This window comes from Stegostoma tigrinum, chromosome 29, assembly GCF_030684315.1.
Source record: "Stegostoma tigrinum isolate sSteTig4 chromosome 29, sSteTig4.hap1, whole genome shotgun sequence".
In the NCBI taxonomy this organism is placed as follows: Eukaryota; Metazoa; Chordata; class Chondrichthyes; order Orectolobiformes; family Stegostomatidae; genus Stegostoma; species Stegostoma tigrinum.
The window spans coordinates 18243905-18268237 of record NC_081382.1 but is presented as its reverse complement, the minus strand read 5'-3'; the positions used below and the strand labels follow the sequence as shown (position 1 = coordinate 18268237).

The window sequence follows — 24333 nt, the reverse complement described above, 5'->3', positions numbered from 1 at the left end:
TGAAATAGTTAAGAAAGCAGCCTTTGATGTGGAGATAGAGTTTACAGATTGATGTTGACAGACTAGGAGAATGGCCCAGAATCTGTCAGATGCAGTTTAATGTGGATAAGTGTGACGTTGTCCATTTTGGTTGGAAAAATTTAAAGACAAATTATTATTAAATGGGAAGCAAATTAAAAGTGCATCAGTACAGAGGGATCTAGGCATCTTTGTGCATGAATTACAGAAATTGGGTGTGCAGGTGCATTATATAATAAATGAATATCCTGGCATTTATTGAAAAAGGACAGGACGACAAAGTAAAGAAGTATTGGTACAATTATAGTAGGAATTGGTGAGCCCACACCTGCAATATTGTGTTCAGTTTTGATCTCCTTACTTGAGGAGAAAATGGTGGCACTGGAGGCAGTTCAGAGGATGTTGACCAGAATGATTCCAGGAATGGAAGGGCTGCCATACAAGGAGTGGTTGTGTAACTTCGGCTTGCCAGAGTTCAAAAGAATGATAGGGAATCTGATTGGAGTATGTAAAATGCCGAAGGGGATTGATAAGGTGGAAATTGAACAGATGCTCTCCCTTATGGGACAGTCTCGAACAAGATGTCATGGCTGTGGAGTGAAAAGACGTAGGTTCAAAACTGAAATGAAGAGAAACTACTTCTCTTGGGTTATGAATCTGTGGAACTCACTGTCCCAGAGTACCGGAGGCAGAACTAGTCAACAGATTCAAGAAAGAAATATGTTTCTGATGAAAAGTGGGATAAAGGGCTATGGGGAGCAGGCAGGAAAGTGATGTTGAGACCAGGATAAGATAAGCCATGATTATGTAAAATGGCAGAGCAGGCTTGAAGAGTTTAATTGCCTACTCCTCTTAATTCCTGTGTTCCTATACTTTAATCCGCTGAGTAGAATAAGACAAAAATAAATAAAGTCTCGCATTTAGAAAGCATCTTGCACAAGTTCTGGAAGTTCTAAATTGTGCTTCAGTCAATAAGGTACATTGGAAGTGTAATGAATGCTCTAATACAATTAATACAACAGTCATTTTGCACACAGCAAGGTCCCGGAATTATCAGTGAGAAGCCAAAACAGGCAATCTATTTTAGTCATTGTGGTTGAGAGATAAATATTGACCAGGACACTGGAGAAAATTCTTCTTAAAAATAATACCACATGATCTCTTCCATTCATCTGAAAGGAAAGACAGTCCCCCAGTTTAAAGCAAAAGTGCAATATTCCTTCAGGACTCTCACTTGATAGAAGGAAGACACTGTATGTACAAATCAGAGTTAAGCTGTGGTAAAAATTTCGTGATGATAAAACCTAGTTCATGGATGTCCAAAATGTATAAAGCAAGAGCTCTAATTTGACTACATGTTTCTTTCAGCTAAGTAGCTGTATTAACAGTGTAATCAAAGAAGAGATGATGCGACCCTCCAATAAGGTGCAGCTAATGGTATTGTGTGAGGACCACAGATCCCGGATGGTTAAACATCAGTGTTGCCCAGGCTGTGGATACTTCTGCACTGCTGTAAGTGTAGAGCATTCCTTGTAGATAAATACAAATATCAAGATGCCAAATATTTATCACATGATTTTGATTGTAAAACTAAAATGATGTGTTGAATCTGTTTTGTGGAGGTTTTCACTCCATGAGGCCACGTGGGCTTTCTTGCCACACTTTAACAAATTTTCTTCATTACTACTTACCCTGCCCCTCTGGTGCTCCTCCTGCCTGATTCTACCGTTCTCTATATCTGGAACAACTTTGCCACGGTTCAGATACCTTGGAATGGACTGGTATCCCTGGTGTCAGTGCCAACTTCAAAAGACAGTTGTTCACCTAATCACGCATTGCTAGTTTGATTCTGCCCTGCACGTTACTTGATATTTATGCTGGATATAGCAGTGAAGAGAAACTTGGCATCCCATTTTCCAGACAGGGACCTGGAGGTCCATCTGGGTAGGGTGCTGCAGAGATGGGAACCAGCAGTGAAGACCAGAAGACGAGACGTTGCCAGTGTAGTCTGAGATTGTCACTTAGGTTAGTGCAGCCTGACATCTGGAGGAATCCACAGCATTGTAGGAAGAAAGTAATGAGCAACTTCAGTTGTCCAGTGTAAGTGCCACCATCTTATTCCAATATCTTCCCCTCTCTCACTCTATCTCTGCTACTATACCACTTTACACTGAGACTTCTGATATACCAATCTCACTATTGCTTGCTGCATCTTCCTTCACTTGTGCTTACCCATCCAACCCGTGACACCACTAATCCTACGTGCTTTCTGCGCTCCTTACTTGCTTGCTTGAGACACTTCGCCACCTACACCAAATGTAACAGCTATACCATCCACTTGCATCTCCCTTAATATCTGCCTGTCTCATTCCAGGAGGAAAACAATCCAGATTAAGGTAGCCATGTCAAGGCAGGTAGTAACATGCCTGGTATTTGAACCCTCATCCATTAGGTGGTGCAGGTCCTGACTCTGACTGCCCCCAGCACCTGACTGACCACATCCAAGCCCTGGGCTGGTTTTGGTGCTGCCCTTGACTTACTGTGCTGGGACCCCTTGACTGAAGGCTATCTCCCTTGATTTGACTGAGAACTACTGACAACTTGTGTTCCCTCTTTTTATTGCAGTCCACTACATTTGGATTGTCTTACCACTTGTGTGGCCAAGCAGCTTAGAGTAACATTCCCAACAGCATGACAAGCTGTGCTAAATGGCAGAACATGCACCAGTGCCATAAGCTTAGTATTTCTGGCTGAAGGGCAAGTTGCAAAAACACAATGCAAGCAAGGCATAGCAGGGTTGCACTGAGCATCCAGATAGGCTCAAAGTTGGTGAGCACTCAGAGGAAGCTAGCACCTTGAAGATGCTGCCGGGTTCAGTCCATGGACTGTGTGCACGTCCCTGAGCACAAACTGTTATGGTAGTTGCCATCATGCCCCTAGGTGTAGCATCAAAGTGCAGAATTGTGTTATAATGACACATCCCTGACTCATCTACGTTTCTTGGAGGCTGGTTCATATTGTATACCAATATCCATGGGCACAGGATTTGTGGTCAGCACCTGTGGAGTTTGCCATGAGATGTCAGTATCTCATGTCTAGCATGGAGGTCCTTTGTAGTAAAGCAGCAAGCTGAAGTCATCAGATACCAGTTCTGAGCGGAATTTTGAAAATTCTTGATATCCAGTTTACTTGTTGTGGTATGATAGAAGGCTGCATATTAGTGAGACAAGAAGTGCAATTAATAAACTTGAGAACAAGCAAAATTCCCAGTAAATATAGACCACTTGCTGCCTCGCGCAAGTCTCACCTTAATGCCTGCAACAAGAAATGTAGAGTTGTTTCAGACTTTGAGATAGGCTCACTGCACCTCTCACATAATTGTGCTGTATTTTTCACCAAGGCCCACATTGTTTCGACCACTAATAAGATTTCACTGGTGTTTAGTATAGAGCAAAGATGCAGAAGTATTTTGTCATATATGTGATATAATTAGTCTGTTTCCAATTTCAGGTTAACTTGTAATCCAAAAGATCACTGTGATAATGTAGATTTTTAATTCATAATCAGAAAGTGTGTAAGACTTGGTTTGTTTTTTTCAGGCAATAATAGAGCATTTTATATCCCTCACAAATTGAGAAACAAAGAACTTCTGCATTTTTGAACTCAATCACCAAGCAGCTTGAGGATTCGCCTTGTACTTTGGAAGTTTTTAATTGTCGACCAGATAGCATAGAGATATAAAGGGGGATTTAAGTGTATTTGGGTGTACAATGGCAGAAATAGCAAAGGTTTTTGCACTTTTACAATTAGATATATTTTATACACCATATTTAAATTAATTATGGATTATGTTCTTTAGATACGTTGTTAGGAATTAAATTCCTTCACATTTTGAGTAGAATGAGAGAAGAGGAAGTGCTACTTGTTGCTTGCCTAAAAGTGATCAGAAGTAAGTACATCAGTGCAGTTAGGCCAAGTTGGAAGAATTTTGAATCCTCTTTCTCATAAAATGCGCAATGCATTAATTTACCTGAAAATAAACGTAAGAATGGGATGGTTACAATCTCAACCAGACTGAGAGCACATCCGTTCATAAAAGGTGCGAAGGGATACGTTTATTGCTACACTGAACGCGTCTTATGTTTTTTGACTAGTTTACAGTACTTCAATTTAAACAAATAATTCAAATTTGATTTTTTTTTAAACTAACAGGATGATCCTCCAACACTGCAGCAGAATGTGTCAAGTTGATTTAATAACTTTGGGGCAACTTGATTTCAAAACTAAGAGTACATGTCTAATCAGTTGTCTGCTTTAGTCAAAGCTAGTTCAGGAGGCGCAAGAGAAAGTTGTCTCTTATGCTGGGAAATTATGAAAATTTAGAATTGATAGCCAGTTTTTGTCATTTAAATAGAAGTCCAAGCATACCACTGTCAGCTAATTCATTCATTTTACATCATGAATGATGAAAATAATGTGAAAAAATTGACCTTTACTGCTTGTTACTTGTGACAGGCATGTATTAATTTTGTAAAAACCAAAAGAACTGCGGTTGCTGTAAATCAAGAACAAAAACAAAGTTGCTGGAAAAGCTTAGCAGATCTGGCAGCATCTGTGAAGGAGAAAACAGAGTTAACATTTCAGGTCCGGTGACCCTTCTTCAGAACTGATGGTGGCTGGGAAAACATCAGTTTATGTACAGAAAATGGGGAGGTGGGTGAGGTAGGGAGTAGATGATAGGATAGAGTCCAAAGAGAGAGAGAGACAGTTGGACAGACAAAGGAGTTGCTAATGATCAGGCTGGGAGGGTGGGTAGTTGTTAATGGCGACAGTTGGTGACTAACAACAGGGAGTGTGTAGTGGCAGGCTATGTAGGGGCTGGGACATTGGAGAGCTTAGGCCCTAAAGTTATCGAATTCAATATTGCGACCGGAGGGCTGTAGGGTCCCTAAGTGGAAAATGAGGTGTTGTTCCTCCAGCTTGTGTTGGGCTTCACTGGAACGCTGTAGCAAGCCAGAGACTGAGATGTTGGCCAGGGAGCAAGGTGGTGCATTGAAGTGGCAGGCAACTGGTAGTTCAGGGTCTTTTTTGTGAGCAGAACGTAGATGTTCTGTGAAGCGGTCGCCATGTCGATGTATTAATTAATGTGTTAATTTTGTGGTTGTTCCAGGGGACCTTCATGGAATGCCAGCCTGATAGTACCATCTCACACCGTTTTCACAAGAATTGTGCATCTCATGTGAATGGATTGTCTTTCTGTCCACATTGTGGGGAAGATACTATTCAAGCAAAAGAAGTTACCATTGCAAAAGCAGACACTACCTCTATGGTACCTCTCCCAGAACAGGAGAAAATTGTTGCTGTGAATGGAAAAGCAGACACTACTACAGCAAGGTAGCCATCTTTGTTCTGACTGGATGAATTGCAAGCATTGGGACTCCAATTTGTATCTTGCATATTTGTATGATGAGAAAAGCTTGATGAATATTGTTTTACTTTTAAAATATTCTTAAGTTGAGTTTAACTGTGATATTTGGAACAGAAACATTTTTTGTTTGAAAAACCTTGATAACTCTACAATGTGTTCTCTAACTTTTGTTTACTTGTCTTCATAACCAACTATCATTAGTAGAGAAATTGCTGGAGTCTGTGTTATAAAGGATATGATAACAGGTCACTTAGGAAATACCAAAGGGCTTACACAAAATCAGCATGGACTTTTTGAAAAAAAAAAAAGTTTTTGACAAACCTGCTGGAGATCTTTGAGAACATAACTAATAGAATAAATGAGGGAGAACCAGTGGATGTAATATATTTTCAGAAAGATTTGGTTAAGATCCCATTGAAAAGTTTGTAACGCAAAATCCAAGTGATAATTTACTGGATAGATCTATATATAAATGGGTCATTTTGAGTGGGTGTTTGAATGATAAGGAAGACGTAGAGGCTTAAAGGCAATTTATGTAAATTGTGTGAGTGGACAAATGAATGGCTGATGCGCTCTAACTTGGATAAATGTTTTCCGCATTAGTCAGAAACACAGAGTAGCAAAGCATTATTTAAGTAGCGATAGATTTGGAAATATTGATGTACCGAAAGGTCCTAGGTGTCCTGTACACCAATCAATGAAAGCCAGCACACAGTTGCAGCTACGCTGGCCTTCATTGCATCATGGGTTGAGCGCAGGAGCAAGGAAGTCTTCCTACATATGTACAGATTCTTGGTGAGATGACGCTTGGCAGTATTGTATGCAGTTTTGTTCTCTTTACCTAATAGAAGATGTACTTGTCATAGAGGGAGTACAGCAAACAAAATCACCCGCTGGGATGGCAGGTCTGTACCAAGAGGATTGACTAAGCTTGTATTTACTAGAATTTGCAAGAATGAAAAGGGAACTCATTGAAACTTATAGAATTTTGACAGGGGTAGAAAGACTGAATGCAGGACATGTTTCCCTTGGCCAGGGGTCAGGGGCAGGAATCTAAGACAGGGTGTTGTGGTCTCAGAATATGCACATACTATTTTGGACTGAGATGAGAAATTTGTTCACTCGGAATGGTGAACCTGTGGAGTTCTCTACCACAGAAGGATGTGGAAGCAAAATCTCTGAATACATTAATGAATAAAATAGATTTCTAGAAGCTGAAGTGTATTGCAGTATGAGGAGAGAATGTGAATGTGACATTCAGATTGAGGATCAGCCATAATAATGCTGAATAGCAAAGGAGCCACATGGCCTGCTCCTGCTCCTATTTTCTATATTTCTGCATATATATGTAGATTATTGGCTCTTATATGTTATTGAAGGGCATGTTTATAGCCAAAATTTTGTTCTTGCATAATTCCTGGGGAGAGGATAAAACCAATGTGCATACCATTCACTCATTATTTGCAAGAAATATAATTTGGGATATCAGATTATTGGCATGACTTAATTTTAGCAACTTCTATTTTTATGTGCTGTTGTATTGTGCACCCAAGACATGTTTAGGTTTGCTTTTCTCTTAAGATACATTAATTTTAGTTATTTTTGCCTTCTGTATCTTAGATATTTTGTTAATTTTGAATTAATCAATTTCTTGCTTTTATCAGTAGTTAACTTGGCTTCCTACTTCAAGGTTTTGATGAGAGCCTTGTTTCTTGTAATGCATAGTTAGTTTTGCTGTACTTGATTTGCCCCTTTCTTGAAATAATAGTGGGAAAATGATGAGTATTTGGTGGTCTTGAAGATTAGTAGATCGGCCTATAACAAAAATACTTTATTTAATAAAGAAATCAAGTTTCTCCTCAGAATTCTGTTTGTAATGGTGAAGGATGTTCATAAATGTAATTTTTTTTATGAATAAGCTGATTAGTTCAGTTTAACCTTAAGCACATTCATAACTTGAATGGTAGTGGCGTCGGTTAATGAGTGAATGATCACCTTTGGAACCTGAATTAACTTTGGTCAGCTTATGTAATTTTCAAATAATTTTTGTAGCAGTGCTCGCATAAGAATGTCCGTGGAAAGCAAGCCTGAGGGTGCTATCTCCAAAGTAGCTGATAGTTCAGATACCTGTAGCCTTTCCACTACATTGAAAATGGGAGTAGCCATGTCAACTACAGGACTGCCACCTGGCCCTGGGAAAGAGACTATGGAAAGCATTCTTATTGCACTTGATACAGAGAGGTAAGCATTAAAAAGTAAATGTTTACAACAGAATAAGGATTAAACAAGAGCCATTTCTTTTTGAACCATTTCATTCCTTCAGACAGGGCTTTGTCAACACTAAGTGAGTTTCTAAGAATTCACAGGTTGACATGAGGTAGTCCTCTCCCATGTCTGTCCCTCACTTTCATGTAGGGAACTGGCATGTTCCTGTTCCTTTTGGTTTAGCTGGAATCTGCAAGTTCAGTGTGAATGATGAGTGCCTTTAATTTATTTCAACAAGTATCAGTCGCTTGGCTTCCATATTTTGTTGTTTATTTTAAAATGCAAAAATAACCCTGAATTTCTCATGTTAGGTTGCACTGACCCTGACATTTGGATTACTATTGTAGCAAACTTTTGAGATTCAGCACTGTTCTGCAATGGCACTCTCAAAGTTGTGCAGTACTTACCTGAGAATTTGACTTCTGACGGGCAAAACTGGGAAGCTTAGACCTCTCTATGGCTTTGTCTAACACTTATCCTGCTCTTGTAATCCCGAAATAAATGCTTTCAACTTGCCCAGAAATTTACTTAAGAATTTCATGGTGTTATTCATAGGTATTAGGACCTGAGAGTGATTAATAGCAGAGTAATATTGGTAAGGATTCAAAATGCATTTCAAAGCAGATTTGTTGAACAATTAATAAACCTTCACACATCCTTCAACTCATATTTCCCGCACCTTGACCCAGCACCCACTCTCCATGCCATCCAGTCACCCATACCTCCCCTTGCCACTCTGAAACAATCCCGATCCACAATTGCAACCCATAATCCCACATAATTAGCTTTTGTGCACCCTTCATCTCTTCAATAATACCAAAAAAAAAATCAGTGCTGTCTTGGACCTAATGCATGTGGAAACAGCAGCTGTCCAGTTTCAGTCCGTTGTGCGGATAAATAATTTAAAAATGCAATTAGGAGTCCAATACACTTTACCATTTATTTAATTTGAAATACATTTTTAAAATTCAGGACAAGACATTGCACATTTACTTAAATTAAGGTTATACAAACTTGTAAAAGCTACTAAAAGGTTTTGAAAGATTAAAAATAATTAACTTGTAGTTGAGGACTTTAAAACCTCTCCAAAAGTCTACAAGCCTGCTGGACCATATGCAGCATGCTTTGTGCAGCTCACAAAAGGGATGCAAAAGGTCTTGGTGATTGTGGATCTTATTACCATCCCTCATAATTGTCTTCATGGATAGTAGTGCCGTTGCCTGGGACAAGAAGCCCCTAAATGTTTTGTGGAAAGATTGAGAGTACAATTTACCACGGACAGTGCTGTGGCATTGTTGTTGACTTGAAGGTATTGGCCATCGTATTCTGCAAAATACAGACTTCTTTCACTATGTTGAGAGCTTAACATTTTGAACCATCCTTTATTAGCTTAGTGAACAAAAGTTTCCCAACACGGCACTGAGCTTGCAGGAAAGCCTCTGAATTTGATTTCATGTTTCCGTTGAGTTTATTAATATGATTGGAATGCTGGCATTTAGGGTGTCACTGATCTAGGAAAAGTAAATGAAAATGTCTTTTATCTGTCGTTTTCTATTTGGTCGATGCATGACAATATGGTGAGAAGTTGGATCAGTTAGTCACAGTATCCTCAGGGTTGAATAGTCTGTCAACTGTTGCTTGTGGAGCTGATTGAAAGTTGGGTAGCAAAAGTTTATGAATAAAGCAACAGACTAGAAATGGATTCTGAATTCTCCTTGAGATTTCTGTATCGACTTTGATTACGCTTAAGACTGGGAGCTCAGCTTTGGGAAGTTTGGGCCAAAATGTATCTTCTGCTCTGCGAGTGCCTGTTGGATTTCACAGAATTGAATGCTGTGCTGTCCATATTCCTCCTAGTCATGAGAGAATAGCCGATGGTCCTGCACGTTTTTAATGAAATTTGTTTTCTTTCATGTAGACCCAAGAAGCTGCGTTTTCACCCAAAGCAGTTATATATATCTGCTAAGCAAGGAGAGATGCAGAAAGTGCTTTTAATGTTGGGTAAGTTCTAATATAGCTAAATTTGGGATATAAAAATAAAACACATTTAAAAAGAGAATGTGCACAAGACTCTTCAATCAGCTCTAAAGGAGTGGGATTTATCGGCTGAAAAGTCACCTTCCTGCATTTTTTTTCTTGCATCTCTAACTTACAGGTGGAAATAACAATCGCTTTGATATCTTTACTTTTGTAATGTACTGATCTATAACTGGCCTTAAATTAAGACCGTAGGAACACAGAAATTTGTCTGAGTGCTCATTTTTTTCCGATCATCTTTTCTCTAGTTGATGGGATTGATCCTAACTTTAGAGCTGAGCACCAGAATAAGCGGACACCTCTTCATGCAGCTGCTGAGATAGGCCATGTGGAAATTTGCCATATGCTCGTACAGGTTAAAACGGTTTTATTTTGTTAATTCTCAATCCCTATCCTTTTCATTATATCTTGTGTGTGTTCCACCTAGATAATTCTGCAATAAATGAAAAAGATAAACCACCTCCATAAATTCATTACTGTATGAATTCAGCATTACAGCCAGGCATATGTAATGATTTCCAACATTAAAGAAGTGCAAAAGCTGGAAATCTGAAACAAAACCCACAATTTCTGGAGAAGCTCAGCAATCGTGGCAGCGTTTGTGGAGAGAAAGTAGTTAAATTGTGCTTCCTCCACAAATACTGTTTTACCTGCTGAGTTTCTCCAGCAATTTCTGCTTGTTGTAAGTCATCTTTTTAAAAAAAAAATTGATCTGTCTCCCTTGTGGGTAAAGACCACATTTATTGTTCTTCCTGACTTGCTCATTAGAGGGGGGTGATGTTTCATCATGAATCATTGCAGCCTACCTTGTGATTTTTGTTCTAATTTATTCTGTACATCTACTTTAACGTAAAAATACATTGTTGCAAAAAATTGAGTGAGAGAGGTATGAGCCCCGTTGGATAACATAGTTGTAAATCTGATTATTGGCTTCACCAGATAACAACTGAAAGTTTTGTGTAGAGTGAAACGTTGTTACAGTTTGTATCACAAAGACAGTTGGCCTCTCTTGCAGGCTGGTGCCAATCTCGATACTTGTGATGATGATCAGAGGACCCCACTGATGGAAGCAGCAGAGAACAATCAACTTGAAACAGTAAAGTACCTCTTGAAGGCAGGTGCACTGGCAGATCACAAGGTTAGGCTGAAAGTAAAAGATAGCTTTCAGTGTTCAGTAATCTCTTGTATTTTCCCTGTAAATTAAACTTGGGCTTGAGTATTGCACCAGTTTATAGTGTGTGTTTTTGGATGTAAACCAATGGATTAAAGTCTCCGGTTCTTGGAGTCCCGGATTAAGGGAATTTGGTGGTCTCACTTCCATATTTTGAACAAAAGCGTACGACTCAAATTTAGAAATTAATTGAATGAGATTCATTGATGACAATGGAGGAGATATCGAAACATGATGTTTCAAAATGACGCATCCTTCTGAAGCTGAAATTGAAGTAAGCCATTAAGTGAAGATTATTCTGCATCTGTGATCTGAGTTGACACAGGCTGCCAAAGAAATTCCAATTCCCATAAATGCCAAGCATCATCAATTTTAGAAAATATCTCCAAATATCTGAACTTAAGAAAGGTTACTAAACTCTCAGACCTAGAATCCAAAGAATGGAATCCGCTGACTTGTTCAGTAGTCTCGCTGTTCTGTTTGTTCATTGTTATTAGCTTCTTGCTGATGACCTTTGGTTGTGTTTTCTTGAGTTTTTAATTCATTCATGGGATGTGGAGTTTGCTGACTCGTCCAGCCTTCGTTGATCATCTTAATTCCCCAACAGAAGGTGATGATGAGCTGCCTACTTGAACCGCTGTAGTTAATACAGCATAAGAACACCCACATGACTATTATAGAAATAGAAATAGAAATAGAACATTACAGCACAGTACAGGCCCTTCGGCCCTCGATGTTGTGCCGACCTGTCATACCGATCTCAAGCCCATCTAACCTACACTCTTCCATGTACGTCCATCCACGTCGAAAACAATTGAAGTACCTTTCCAGTTTCTCCTGATGTTCACATCATGTGTGTATGTGCGTGTGCACACGCGCAGTTGTGTTTGTAAGGGGGAGCTGATAAGGGCAATAGAGTTTAAATGTTATGCGTTATCTGCTGGTGGGTTGGTAACTCTTTACCTGCTGCTAGAGTTGAATTACTTGTAATAAGTTCCTGTTCAGTCCAGAATCCTGCTCCAAGTTTTCTATCAGCTTGGTTCTGGGAAGTTTGAGTTTGATTTGATTTATTGCTGTCACATGTACCGAAATATAGTGCAAAGTGTTGTTTTGCATACTGAATTGGGGAATTGTACCATACAAAGTGTATCGGGGAGTAGAACAGAGTGCAGAATACAGTGTTACAGCCACAGAGAAGGTGCAGACAGAATTCAAAAGTCTCAGTCAGGTACATTGGGGATTTTGTGAACTTTTTAGATTCATCAGTTTTGTAATGAATCCAGGAATGGCATGGTTCAATTTCCAGCATGCCACCCCAATCAGGCGTAACAATATGAAGGCCAAAACTGCTTAGTTTAAGTCAACTCCATAAGGCCATAAGATGTAGGACCATCAGTAGGCCATTTGGCCCATCTGTCATTCAATGAGATCACTGTTAATCTGAAAGTCCTCAACTTTCCTGCCTTTTCCCCATAACCCTCGATGCCTTCACTGATGGAAGATCTGTTTATCTTAGAGCGTTTTTTTTTCTCAAGATGGCAGTGGAGTAGCAGGTGCTGAGACTGGAACTCATCCACTCCGATCAGCTTTCTTTCTCTTTGTTCTTTATTCTTTTAACCCTCCAGCAGCATCAGCAACTGCAGCAATTCCAGAACGAGCTGGACATGATTCCATTTAAACTCAGGGTCTCCCAGCAAGCAAATAACAGGTCCTGTGCTGACTCTATAAGACCATAAGGCCATAAGACATAGGAGCAGAAATTAGGCCATTGGCCCATCAAGTCTGCTCCACCATTCAATCATGGCTGATAAGTTCCTCAACCCCGTTCGCCTGCTTTCTCCCCATAACCCTTGATCCCCTTGACAATCAATAACCTAACTATCTCAGTCTTAAATGTACCCAATGACCTGGCCTCTACCGCCTTCTGTGGCAGTGAATTCCATAGAGTCACCACTCTCTGGCTGAAGAAGTTTCTCATTATCTCCATTCTAAGAGGTCTTCTCTTTACCCTAAGGCTGTGCCCTCGGGTCGTAGTCTCTCCTACCAATGGAATCATCTTCCCGACATCCACTCTGTCCAGGCCATTCAGTATTCTGCAAGTTTCAATTAGATCCCCCCTCATACTTCTACACTCCAATGAGTATAGTCCCAGAGTCCTCAAACGTTCCTCATATGTTAAGCTTTCCATTCCTGCGGCTATTCTCGTGAACCTCCTCTGAATCCACTCCAGGGCTAGTACATCCTTCCTGAGATAAAGGGCCCAAAAGTGCACACAATTCTCCAAATGTGGCCTGACCAGAGCCTTATAAAGCCTCAGAAGTACATTACTGCTTTTATATTTAAGTCCTCTCAAAATAAATGCCAACACTGCATTTACCTCCCCTGTCCCGGGCACCTGCAGGAAGAGAAAGGTGATCTTGGCCCAGTGTAGCTGTCTCTCTGTGTGGTGGTCTTGTTTCTGTGCGGGGGTCTCATCCTTGTCTGGCGTCTTCTTTGCCTTCAGCACCCAGGTATTCCAGCAGCCCAGTGTGGCAGTCTCAGCCTGGATCCATCTTCAAGGTATTCCATTGTTCCCAAATCGATCTTCGCCAGTAACTGAATTGTGATGAACTTTATCCTGATTTACTTTTTTTTTATTACTGTGCATGACTTCAGTCATTGATGCAGGTGCTATGGTGAGGCAACTTGGAAAACCTTTCACTCTATTTTTCATGTAAAAGTAGACGTGACAATAAACTTCTATTCTCCTTTATTCTTTGAACATACTTAATGACCCAGCTTTGACAGACCTCTGTGGTAAAGAATTCTACAGACGCACCACAGTCTGGGAGAAGAAATTTCTCTTCATCTCTCTCTTAAATGTGCGACCCCTTAGTCTGAGATGATGACCACTGATCCTAGACTTTCCCACAAGGAGAAACAACCTCCCCATATCTACCATGCCAAGCTCCCTAAGGATCTTAAATGTTTCAATAGCGTCTCATTTTTTAAAACTCCTATGAGTACTGCCCCGATCCATTCAACCATAAGACAGTGCCTCCATACTAGGGTTAGCCAAGTGAACCTTTTCTGGACTCCCTCCAATGCCAATCTGTCTTTCCTTAGGTAAGGAGCCCAAACTGTTCACAGTATTCCAGTTCTTGTCAGAGTAATACCTTGTACAGCTTCAGCAAAAGCTTAACTTTTGTGGTCCATTCCATTTGAAATAAAGGTCAACATTGCATTTGCTTTCCCAATTACTCATTGAATTTGGACACTGGATTTTTATGATTCATGTACAAGAATTCCCAAATCCCAGCTTCCTGTAGCCTTTCGCCCATTTAAATAATATTCAGCTCCTCTTGGAAGGAAGTTCCAGAATTTTGATCTGGTTGTCGTGAGGGAATGGCAAGTCAGTATGGTTTATGATTTGAGGGAATTTTACAGGTGCTGGTGTTTTCATGTATTTGTTACCTTTTGGCTTTTTAATCATTTGAGGTCATGAGTTTCGAATGTGCTGTTGGAGCAGCCTTAGCGAGTTACTGCTGTGCATCTTGTCGGTGATACACGTTATCAGTGATGAAGGAAGTGCAAGTTGAAGGTGTTCCATGAGTTCTTTGTCATGGATTGTGTACTACTTGAGTGTTGTTGGAGCTGTTCTTAGACTGGCAAGTGGACAGTATTCTGTGATAATCTTGATATAGTCTTGTTGATGGTAGACAGGCATTTTTGGACTGACTAGTTTTTTTTGCTTAACTGTCATACTATTTAATGATTTTCACCATATAGTCAGATGCTATGATCCAATGAGTAGTGTGGCTATTTTGGAGATATGTGTGACTCCAAGAGGAAGCAGAACATCAGAAATATAAAATTTAGTTACTATGTCATGCATCTGGTACAGGATACAGTGGGAATGCTTTCAATCTCAAAATCTTTACATTGTGGCTAATTGGGCACAATGGGCTGGATGAGCACTCCTATGTTAGCCATTACTTGTGTAGATACACTGTATTTCTGGGGTATCTCTTAAGCTGTTTAGTGATTCTTAGAATGTGGGTATGGTTACAGTTCACTGACAAGCAACCTTCAGGCCTTCTAACAGCTACCATGCTAACAAGAAATATCTGTGAACCTATGGGGAAAATCTTTTGTATTGGCATGCTATTTCAACTAGCCATGTAATTCCTTTTGGAATCTTTGGTGCCTAATGATAACCTAGTAGAAGATAGATGTTTGATAAAGTTAGAAATGAGTATGATTTATACAGTTCTGTTCTGTTCTGAGGAAGGGTCACCGGACCCGAAACATTAACTCTGCTTTTTCCCCTCACAGATGTTGCCAGACTTGTTGAGCTTTTCCAGCAACTTTGTTTTTGTTATGATTTATATAGTCCTATTTTAACAAAAGAACTTGGAGCAGGAGTAGGCAATTCAGCCGCTCGAGCCTGCCTGCTCCAACATCTGATAACGGCAATCTCATCTCGGTCTCAGCTCCGCTTTCCTGTCTGTGCTCCAAAACCTTCGACTCATTAATTAAAGTTTATCTATTTCCTTCTGAAGTCACTCAATGTCTTAACATCCACTACACTGAGGTTGTGAATTCCATGGATTCATGACCCTTTGAGAGAAGTAATTTCTCCTCAGTTTAGTTTTAAATCTGCTACATCTTTTCTCAAAACTATGACCTCTTGTTCTAAATTGCCACACGTGAGAGAACATTCTTCCTATGTCTACTTCATTAATCCCTTTGAGCACCTTATAGACCTCAGTTAGATCTCCTCGTTCTTCCACACCCCAGAGATTAAGGGCCTAAACTACTCAATCTCTGTTCGTAAGACAAACCTCTCTGAAATACCTCCAATACAACTACATCTAACCTCAAATATGGGGAACAAAATGGAAGAAAATTATTCCAGTGACAGTTCCCAACAAAACTAAGCTGGAATATGACCTCAGGTAATGCTTTGTTAAAAAAAAATTGTGAATTGAATTTTGCTGGCTTGACAAGTATTTATTACGAATTTTTAATTGCCCTTGAGAGGGTGACATTGAGCTGCCTTCTGAAACAGCTGCAATCTGTTCTGTGTAGCTACACCCACAATCCTCTTAGGAAATGATTTCCAGGTTTCCTGTGAGGGAGTGGCAATACAGTTCCAACTCAGTATGTTGAGTGGTTGGGGGGAGGGGGAGTTGCAAATGGTGGTTTTCCAATGTTACCGTTGTTTCACTTGGCTGATGCCATGCATTTTGAAGATGTGTCGAACATCTTGGCAAGTTGTTGCAATGCATCATGTATAGGGTGTTTGCAATTGCCATTCTGCGTCAGTGCTACATAAATTAATTTTGAAGATGCAGTTCTAGTTTTCTAACTGTTGGTGAGTATTGCACTCTTATGCCATCTTGTGGTGCAGGCACTCATTTTCAGAAAGGGTAGATTTGGGTACTATTCAATAGAAAACAATTCATTAATTTTAGTTAGAGTATCTAATCTTTTACATAATGCTATGGGGCGTAGCTTGGTACTTTGGGCCCTTTTTAGGAGTAGACAATTTAGGAGTTAACAGAACCTGCATTTATACCAGGATACCAAAATTGGACACATCAGATTTGGTTGCATGATGTCAAGATAGCAACAGCTCAGCATGAAAAGAGGCCCTTTGGCCCATCATGTCCATGCTATTTATCAAACATTTATCTATTCTAATCATAGTCATTTCAAATGTTCTTCTCAGTAGTTATTAAATGCCTTGAAAATTCCCAACTCTGCTGCCCTTCTGAACAGAGAGTTCCATACATAACCAATCCACTGTGTGGAAAAAAAAGTCCTCAAGTCCTCTCCATCCACCCCCTTACCTTAAAACTATGTCCCCTGTTTATTGTTCATTGTACTGAAGGGGAAGCTTTCTTCTTAGCTACTCTATTTATGCCCCTTAGAACTTTGCACACCTCAATCACATTCCTCCCGTAGCCTTGGGAAAATAACACCAACCTATCTATTGTCTCTTTGTATCATGTTTATATGCATGCAAAGAATGCAACTATGTCATACAAAAAAGCTAGGGATGCATGGTGCTGCCTGGCTCCAGGGAGGCACCATAGACCAGTGGAGTGCTGGTGTGTCAGTTGATTTCACTGGAACTTTGAAGTTCACAGGGCACAGATGTGGAGTGAGAATCACCCAGTTTTATTTCATGACTCGGAAATGTAGTTCAGGATGAGTTGCATTGGACCTTACCTTTCTTGGAATTTGGCATTTATCAAGATCAGTAATTTCATTTCTGCCAACTAGTATCAGAATCAAGCAGTCCTTGAAGAGATGTGCCGAACTTCAATTTCAGGAAGATGAACACCACCGTTTGGCTGTCCATGTGACCTCTGAACCACAGAATTAAGGATAGTTTTGAACTATCAGCTGAAGTCCATTTGAAACTACTTTAAGCTATCTGAAATTAATTTGCAAGATTCTCAGAATCAGCTGATGCAGGAGACTTTGATTCTGACAGTTGAAGTTAGATTTAAATCCTGTTTCCTTTAACCAATGCCTTGGATCCACTGTGCAACTTTATTTTTTGACTTCCAGCATAATTTATTATTTTGAATGTTGAGATACAATTTATAACTTTAAATTCAATTAGAAGCATAACTTCTAGATTGATATTGTATGTGAAATAAGTGTAAATGATTTGTTTAAAATTGCATATATTAATATTTTACTAGAGTCATGTGGCTTAATTGCAGTTCTTTATTGGAAATGCTTGCATTTGTCATTGGCCCTGGACCTCCTATTTAAGTAACTAAACAAATCTCTTTTTGCCTTCACTGGCATTACATAGCCTGCAGACAGAGTTGACTTTATTTTACCTAATAATTCCTTTGGCTTTATGGGAAAAAAAAGGAACTTGAAAATGCTCAATATGTTTAAGTTTTATGAACAACTGAATGTGCTCCCAGTGATGTTCCTATGTATTTCCCATTGCTGAGCACTCTGGGTATTTGATAACCAAAATTGTATTAGTGATTGCAATTATTTGTCTGCATATTTTTATGCTGCATTTTACTTTTAATTGCACAATTCTGACTTTTTCTCCTTAGGATGTTGAAGGTTCAACTTGCCTTCATCTGGCTGCTAAAAAGGGACATTATGATGTGGTTGTATATCTTCTATCCACGGGGTTAATCGATGTGAGCTGTCAGGTGAGACAGATATTGTGACATTGTCATAATTTGTGTGTCCCACAGACTAGATGTCAAATGTTTGTTTCCTAATATCCACTAGAGATATTAAATCTAATTGATGTATTCCTGGTGGATTCATGACGTCATCCACCTGCCTTGAATCACCCATTCCTAAACACTCAATATTGGTCAGTCTTCCAAATATGTTGCCCTCCCAAGCTAAATACAGATAAACTCACTTTGTTACCCTAATTGGGTACTCTTGATTATTCATAATACCTCCATCTTTTCTCCACTAATTTTATAATTATTGGAAACATTCAAAGAATTTAAGAAACAAGATAATTTGGTTTAAAACCTTCTTGATTTTTCTCCTCAGTTGCTTATGGAAGTGACTTGCAGCTAATCATCATTTTCTTTAGATTTCAAAACAGTCTTGTATGATTGGTAATCCGAACCTCTGTTGAGTTAAAACAAATTTTGCTTAGTGTTCCTGGATAAGGGAGCAGGGAACTAAATCTAGAAATCCAAACTGTGAGTACTCCTATTTAAATATCAAATGAACATAAGGTTGTCCTTGGCTTTGATGGCTCCTCTGCTCCGATCAACATTCAATGTCAATGTCTACCTGCCGAATGAATGTCAGGGTAATATTTGAAGTGAAAACAGATGAAAATTGCAGGGCGCAGTTGATTGCAAAAGTAAAGCTAGAAAAAAAATCAGGTTTTTGTTTTAAATGCTAAAGCTTGCTGTGTCAGTCTGTTTAAATGCAGTAGTTAAGATATTTAGTTAAAATGTATTTTTGCAATGTAAACTGATGGCTTCCATGGGAACTGTCTCTCTTTCGCATAGAGGTATGCTTTTCACATATCTTTAGGGCTGTGCACTTCATCTAGCTTACTGTATTGTGGCTTGTAAAGCACGAATGGCTTTGCGAGTATTACTGAAATATTATCAAAATGTTGTTGAAAATCTTTATAAAGGAATGGCAAACAATGATGCATATTTCGACTTTGAAAATTTAAATAAAATTGTTAAAATTATTAACACTCAAAAGCATTACTAAATTTAGTACAAAAGACATGAAACTGATTTGCACGTTATATGAAATTTTTAACAGATTTGTTTTGGCATCCCCACTGGGTATGTAATATAGTTGTGTATGCAGTTTATTTCTACAGTTTATAACTGACTTCTAAAGTTATAAACATTTTATATATGAAAAATGTCAAATATGAATCTAATCTTAATACCAAATCATTAAATATCCTAAGGGAACAGGAATTCTACTTGACAATTAAAACATCCGGAGAAGAGGTAAAAGTTAATATAAAGACCTCGATTTTGTGACAACAGTTGCCACTGATCTTGAAGAAAGCCGCCTACAAAGATCTTGGAATTTCTGTGCATAGGTTTCACCTTTCCTGACCTTGAGTCTGACTCTATGTCAAGGAAGCCTCCAGACATCGGCAATAGTGATTCATCAAGCAGAATAAGTAGCTAAATAAATGGAAAAATACTCTGACTGCAAACTAGCAAGCTGAAGGCACTGATTATGCTTCATTTTTAATTTGTTATCATGGAGAACAAAATAAATTATTGATTAGGATACGCACTTAAGATTACATAAAAAGGTAAACTACAAAAAAAGTTAAACAATGTGCAATTTTTTCTGTTAGAGAAGTTCGATATTCCGCAAATGAAATATTGGTGTTTCAGGCCAGACAGGGTATTTAGGAATAATCATGAACTGACTTATGCTATTTAAAGTCCAAGATGTACCTCGTTATCAAGGCATGACCCATCGAATGGGCATCATCTTGACAATTACAGAAATCTCTGCTTCTGAAATCTGATTACAACTGGATTTCTACTTCAGTGTTCTCTCCCGCAGAATCCTTCGTTCATTGACGATTGACTGTATTCCTCAGGGTATTGTCACTTCTAGGAATCTCTGAAACTGGGTATCTGTTTGAGTGGTACTTGCCCAGAAGATCCTATATTCCCTGGCTCTTACAATTGTTCTGAATGGCCACCCACCTACTTTCCTTGCGACTCACTGCCTTTCTCTTGACCATCTCCAGGAATGCACGATGTAGGATACTCTCCTTCTTCCGGATGTTCCACTGACTCCAGCTGTCCCCTGAGCTTGGAAATCTGGAGCTTGAGCTGGAGCAACCTCCTACACACAGTCACCCAAGAGATATGAATGTCCTGAAGTTCCCATCTAGTGAAAATTTGCTTAATTTCAGTCTTCACAGTAGAGGAAAAGGATTCTTTATCTGTCCCTCTGGGGAAACTAATAATGATCCAAAATTTAATTAAGTTAATGTGAGAAAGAAAGCAGTCTCTCCAAAGAAATGTTACTAATGACTAGCAAATTCTCACAACTGGACGATTTTTACCAAAGAATCAAAGCAAGCAATTGAGGCAACTACAGGTGCTTTTGCCAAAATCTTCCAAAATGCACTTGATTCAGGAATTGCCCATTTTTAATCAAAATATGGAATCGTAGAATCCCTACAGTGTGAAACCAGGCCATTTAGCCTTTTGAGTCCACACTGACCCTGTAAAAAGCCTCTGACTCAGAACCACTCCCCTACACTATCCCTGTAACTCTGCATCACCCATAGCTAATTCACTTATCTGCATACCTCTGGACAGTATGGGCAATTTAGCATGGCCAGTCGACCTGACCTGCACATTTTTGGACTGTGGGAGGAAATTGGAGCACCCAGAGGAAATCATGCAGGCAAGGGGAGAATGTGCAAACTCCAGACATACAGTTGCCTGAGGATGGAATTGAACCTGAGTCGTTGGTGCTGTGAGGCAGCAGTGCTAACCACTGAACCACTGTGCCACCCTAATATTTCAAAGTAACTCAATATTTGAGAGGTGGGAGAGAAATCAGGAAATTATAGATCTGTCAATCAGATTTTTTTTGCGATAAGACTCATGGAATCTGTAGTTTAAAAACAGAGTGCCAATATGCGTTTATATTGAGTTAATTATTTCAAATGAAGCTAACTTAATTTTTCGTGACTGTAATTAAAATTGCGGTTGGCATTATCTAGGGATGTAGTTATAGCAGGGATTGGAATCTAAAATTAAAGTTCCTTGGTGTTGAAGCCAAATTATTGACCTAGTTAGGAAACTGCCTTTTGCCGTTTAACCAATGTTGGGATAAATGGGTTTGTACCAATAGAGGAAGGAAATGACTCATGATATGCCACAAGTATCTGGGCAGAGGCCTCAACTACTAATGAAATTTATTAATGACTTGGATATCAATAGAAAGCCATATGTCCAAGTTCACTGAATATACAAAGATAGTGGCATAAGAAGTAGTACAGACAGGAATATAAAACAGCAAAAGACATTAATATCTCAAGTGAAAGGACAAAACTGCAGTAGATTGATTTTAGTATAATTATGTATGAGAGCAACAATTTCAGACCAATGAATGGTGCATATGAGTTTATTTAGAAATACTAGGATCATGGCATTGCAAAAAGATCACTGAAATGTAGTAATTAAAAACAGAAACATAACCAAAAAGGCTAATATCAGTGTATGATAGCATCCCTGAAAAGATTGAATAGAAAAACAAGTCAAAAAAAGCTAATAGAATGCGATTTTGTGTGTCTAGAGACCGAGAATAAAATGGGGCAACACTTATCAGCTATTTAAAGTCCTGGATAGACCAAATCTGGAATACTGTGGACGGGTCTGGGCACCTCACATTAGAAAATCTATTTAACTTAAAATGAATGTTACTAAGGCTCCAAAGTGCAGAACATGAGGAACAATGGCATAAAATTAGGCTTGCAGTCACTGGAATGTAGGAGGTTGAGCAGGGGAAAGGATGTGTTGATTAAGGTTTTAATAATGTTAAAAAATTAATCGACTGAGATAGAAACATTGGCCTCGCTGATGCCTTCCGCCCTCTGCTATGGACAATCAGGAGAGAATGTGGCCAAAAGACATTTAGTCTTTTGGGAGTATAGGACTTGAGTATTGCTTAATAAAAGGGAACATGCTTTTAAAACTTGTCATCTTGCATTCGTTAGGACAAGGTTGCTAAGATACCAATTCTCAAAGGGAATATCAATTTGAAGTCCATAGAAAAAGGATGCTAAGTAGTTGGCAGGTGAGCTGTGATTGGTAGAGAAGTTATCATGGAGAATGTGCTAGTTAATATGCTAGCATTTTTCCTTTTCTGTTTTCAAAGAATAAGGCCTTGCACTTCAATATTTGTGGTGTCTAGCATGTGCCAGTAAGGCACACTGTGATAAACTCAATCTTAAATTGGTAGTCAAGTTGCAATCTTGAGTTGCAATTCCTAGCGCAGTCAGGATCATTCAGGAAATGTCCAGTAGTAGAATCATACCTAATGTTGGACAGTATGTCCTGAGTTTTGGAAGCATGGGTAGTTGGATACAATCAGTTGCTGCCTTTTGCAAATAGTTGCAGGATGTATGACTAGTGTATCTGGCATTACTTAGCACTGAAATTCATAGACCTTTTGTGTGGTAGAATAGTCTTCCTGGCTTGATGGCAGCTTTTTGTTAGTGGAGTGTTACTTGTGGTGCAGCTGCGGAATAGCCATGCAAATTTTCCTTTACTCATTCACGGGATGCAGGCATCGCTGGCTAGGCAGCATTTATTGCCTGTCGTGAAACTGCCTTCTGGGCAATAAGAGTCAACCACATTGCTGTTGGTCTGGAGTCACATGTAGGCCAGACAAAGTGAGGAAGACGGTTTCCTTCCTCAAAGGACATTAGTGAACCAGATGTGTTTTTCTGACAGTCAACAATGGATTCATCTGCCGTGGTGAGATTTGAACCCAGGTCTCCAGAACGCTATCTGGGTCTCTGGATTAACAGTCCAACAATAATACTACTCAGCCATTGCCTCCCCTAAATAGCTAGTTTCACCTGCTATTTAGTTGTCTTTTGCAAACAGAACATTTCTTGCACGTTGCCCCTTTCAGTTGAACGAAAGCTTGGGAAACAGACTTTCTTTGTGATTCCCTGTGGTAATGCCTTGACCAATGATAGTTAATTTATGTGGTTTGACTTTAGTTAAAAGCTGACAGTTAACCAGTTCCTGTTGCATACTTTGAGGCAATGCCAGTACCAAATTTCACTTGCTGACCAATCTGTGATTCTTGTCTTGGTGAGTGCAAGATGAAGAGCTTTGGCAGTGAATGTTTCTTCAGTTGTAAATGATCCTTTATATAAAAGACGACAAAAATGTGGAACACTCTTCTGCAAAAAGATGCTACCTCAGTTAATAACTTCAAATCTGGGATTGATAGATTTTTGCTGGTCAACCAAGTGTATTGAGGGATATGGAACCAAGGTGGATGATAGCTATGATCTTATTGAATGGCAGAACAGACTTAATGGGTTGAATGCCCTCATCTATTCCCATGTTTCAACTTGATTTGTGAATTTACTTGCTTTCTCTTTATTCTCTGAACAGGATGATGGTGGTTGGACGTCTATGATTTGGGCCACAGAATATAAGCATATAGATATTGTAAAGCTGCTGCTGTCAAAAGGAGCTGATATCAACATTAGGGACAATGTGAGTTAAACAGTTGGGCATAAAGGAGGCTAATCATACGTAGTCAATCTGTATACACAATTGTATTTGGAAAGGACAAAATGTTTCTGATGTACCTGCTTTCTAGTTTCATGTTTTAACCATTTAAGTGTTAAACAAATGGGGTAAAGGAAATTTTAAAAATATAATGGGGAGCTTGGCGTTGCTTTTTAACAAATAAGTACTACTTTTGTCTTGATTTGGTTTCAGTTTAGCACTAGTTGATGGAATGAAGTCTTCATTCTCTTTTGGTTGTAATGGTTTTATATAAGTTAAGTTTAGGCAGTTTCAACCTAATGCATTGTTTGTGCAGCTGTTTATCACATTTTGTTGTTACTTTGGCAGTCTGATTTCTATCAAACGGAGTTGCTGTGAGAAAACTATGGTGCTGTAACTGCAGCCCTTTGGCATATTGTTTGGATAGAATGAGAGGAGATTTATTGTGCATATATTTCAGATGAGCTGTATCTGTCAAGTATCATATTGTCTTAGAAGCTTCATTTTCCTTGTTGCCAGGTATCATTCCAAAGCAGTTACCATTTTAAATTATTTAATCCAGCCAGGGTTAATAAGTGTAACAGACTTGACTATGTTAATAGATTTTGAGTGATATTTATGAGCAGTTAGACAAACAGTTTGCAAATCTT

The 24333-nt window shown here is 39.1% G+C and overlaps 1 protein-coding gene across 10 annotated transcripts in view; it reads left to right on the top strand.

The window, feature by feature from the left end:
• LOC125465346 (histone-lysine N-methyltransferase EHMT1) overlaps positions 1-24333 on the top strand; it is a 163557-nt gene that overhangs the window by 104846 nt on the left and 34378 nt on the right. For 7 of the 10 annotated variants that reach the window (XM_048558714.2, XM_048558706.2, XM_048558707.2 and 4 more), the window contains 8 exons: positions 1387-1530; positions 5189-5412; positions 7499-7687; positions 9630-9712; positions 9997-10103; positions 10764-10886; positions 17993-18094; positions 23564-23668. In XM_048558714.2, coding sequence (XP_048414671.1) covers positions 1387-1530; positions 5189-5412; positions 7499-7687; positions 9630-9712; positions 9997-10103; positions 10764-10886; positions 17993-18094; positions 23564-23668 — 1077 coding nt within the window. The remainder of the gene's footprint in view (positions 1-1386; positions 1531-5188; positions 5413-7498; positions 7688-9629; positions 9713-9996; positions 10104-10763; positions 10887-17992; positions 18095-23563; positions 23669-24333) is intronic. The other 3 variants (XM_048558705.2, XM_059638393.1, XM_048558711.2) reach the window with 3 other exon arrangements.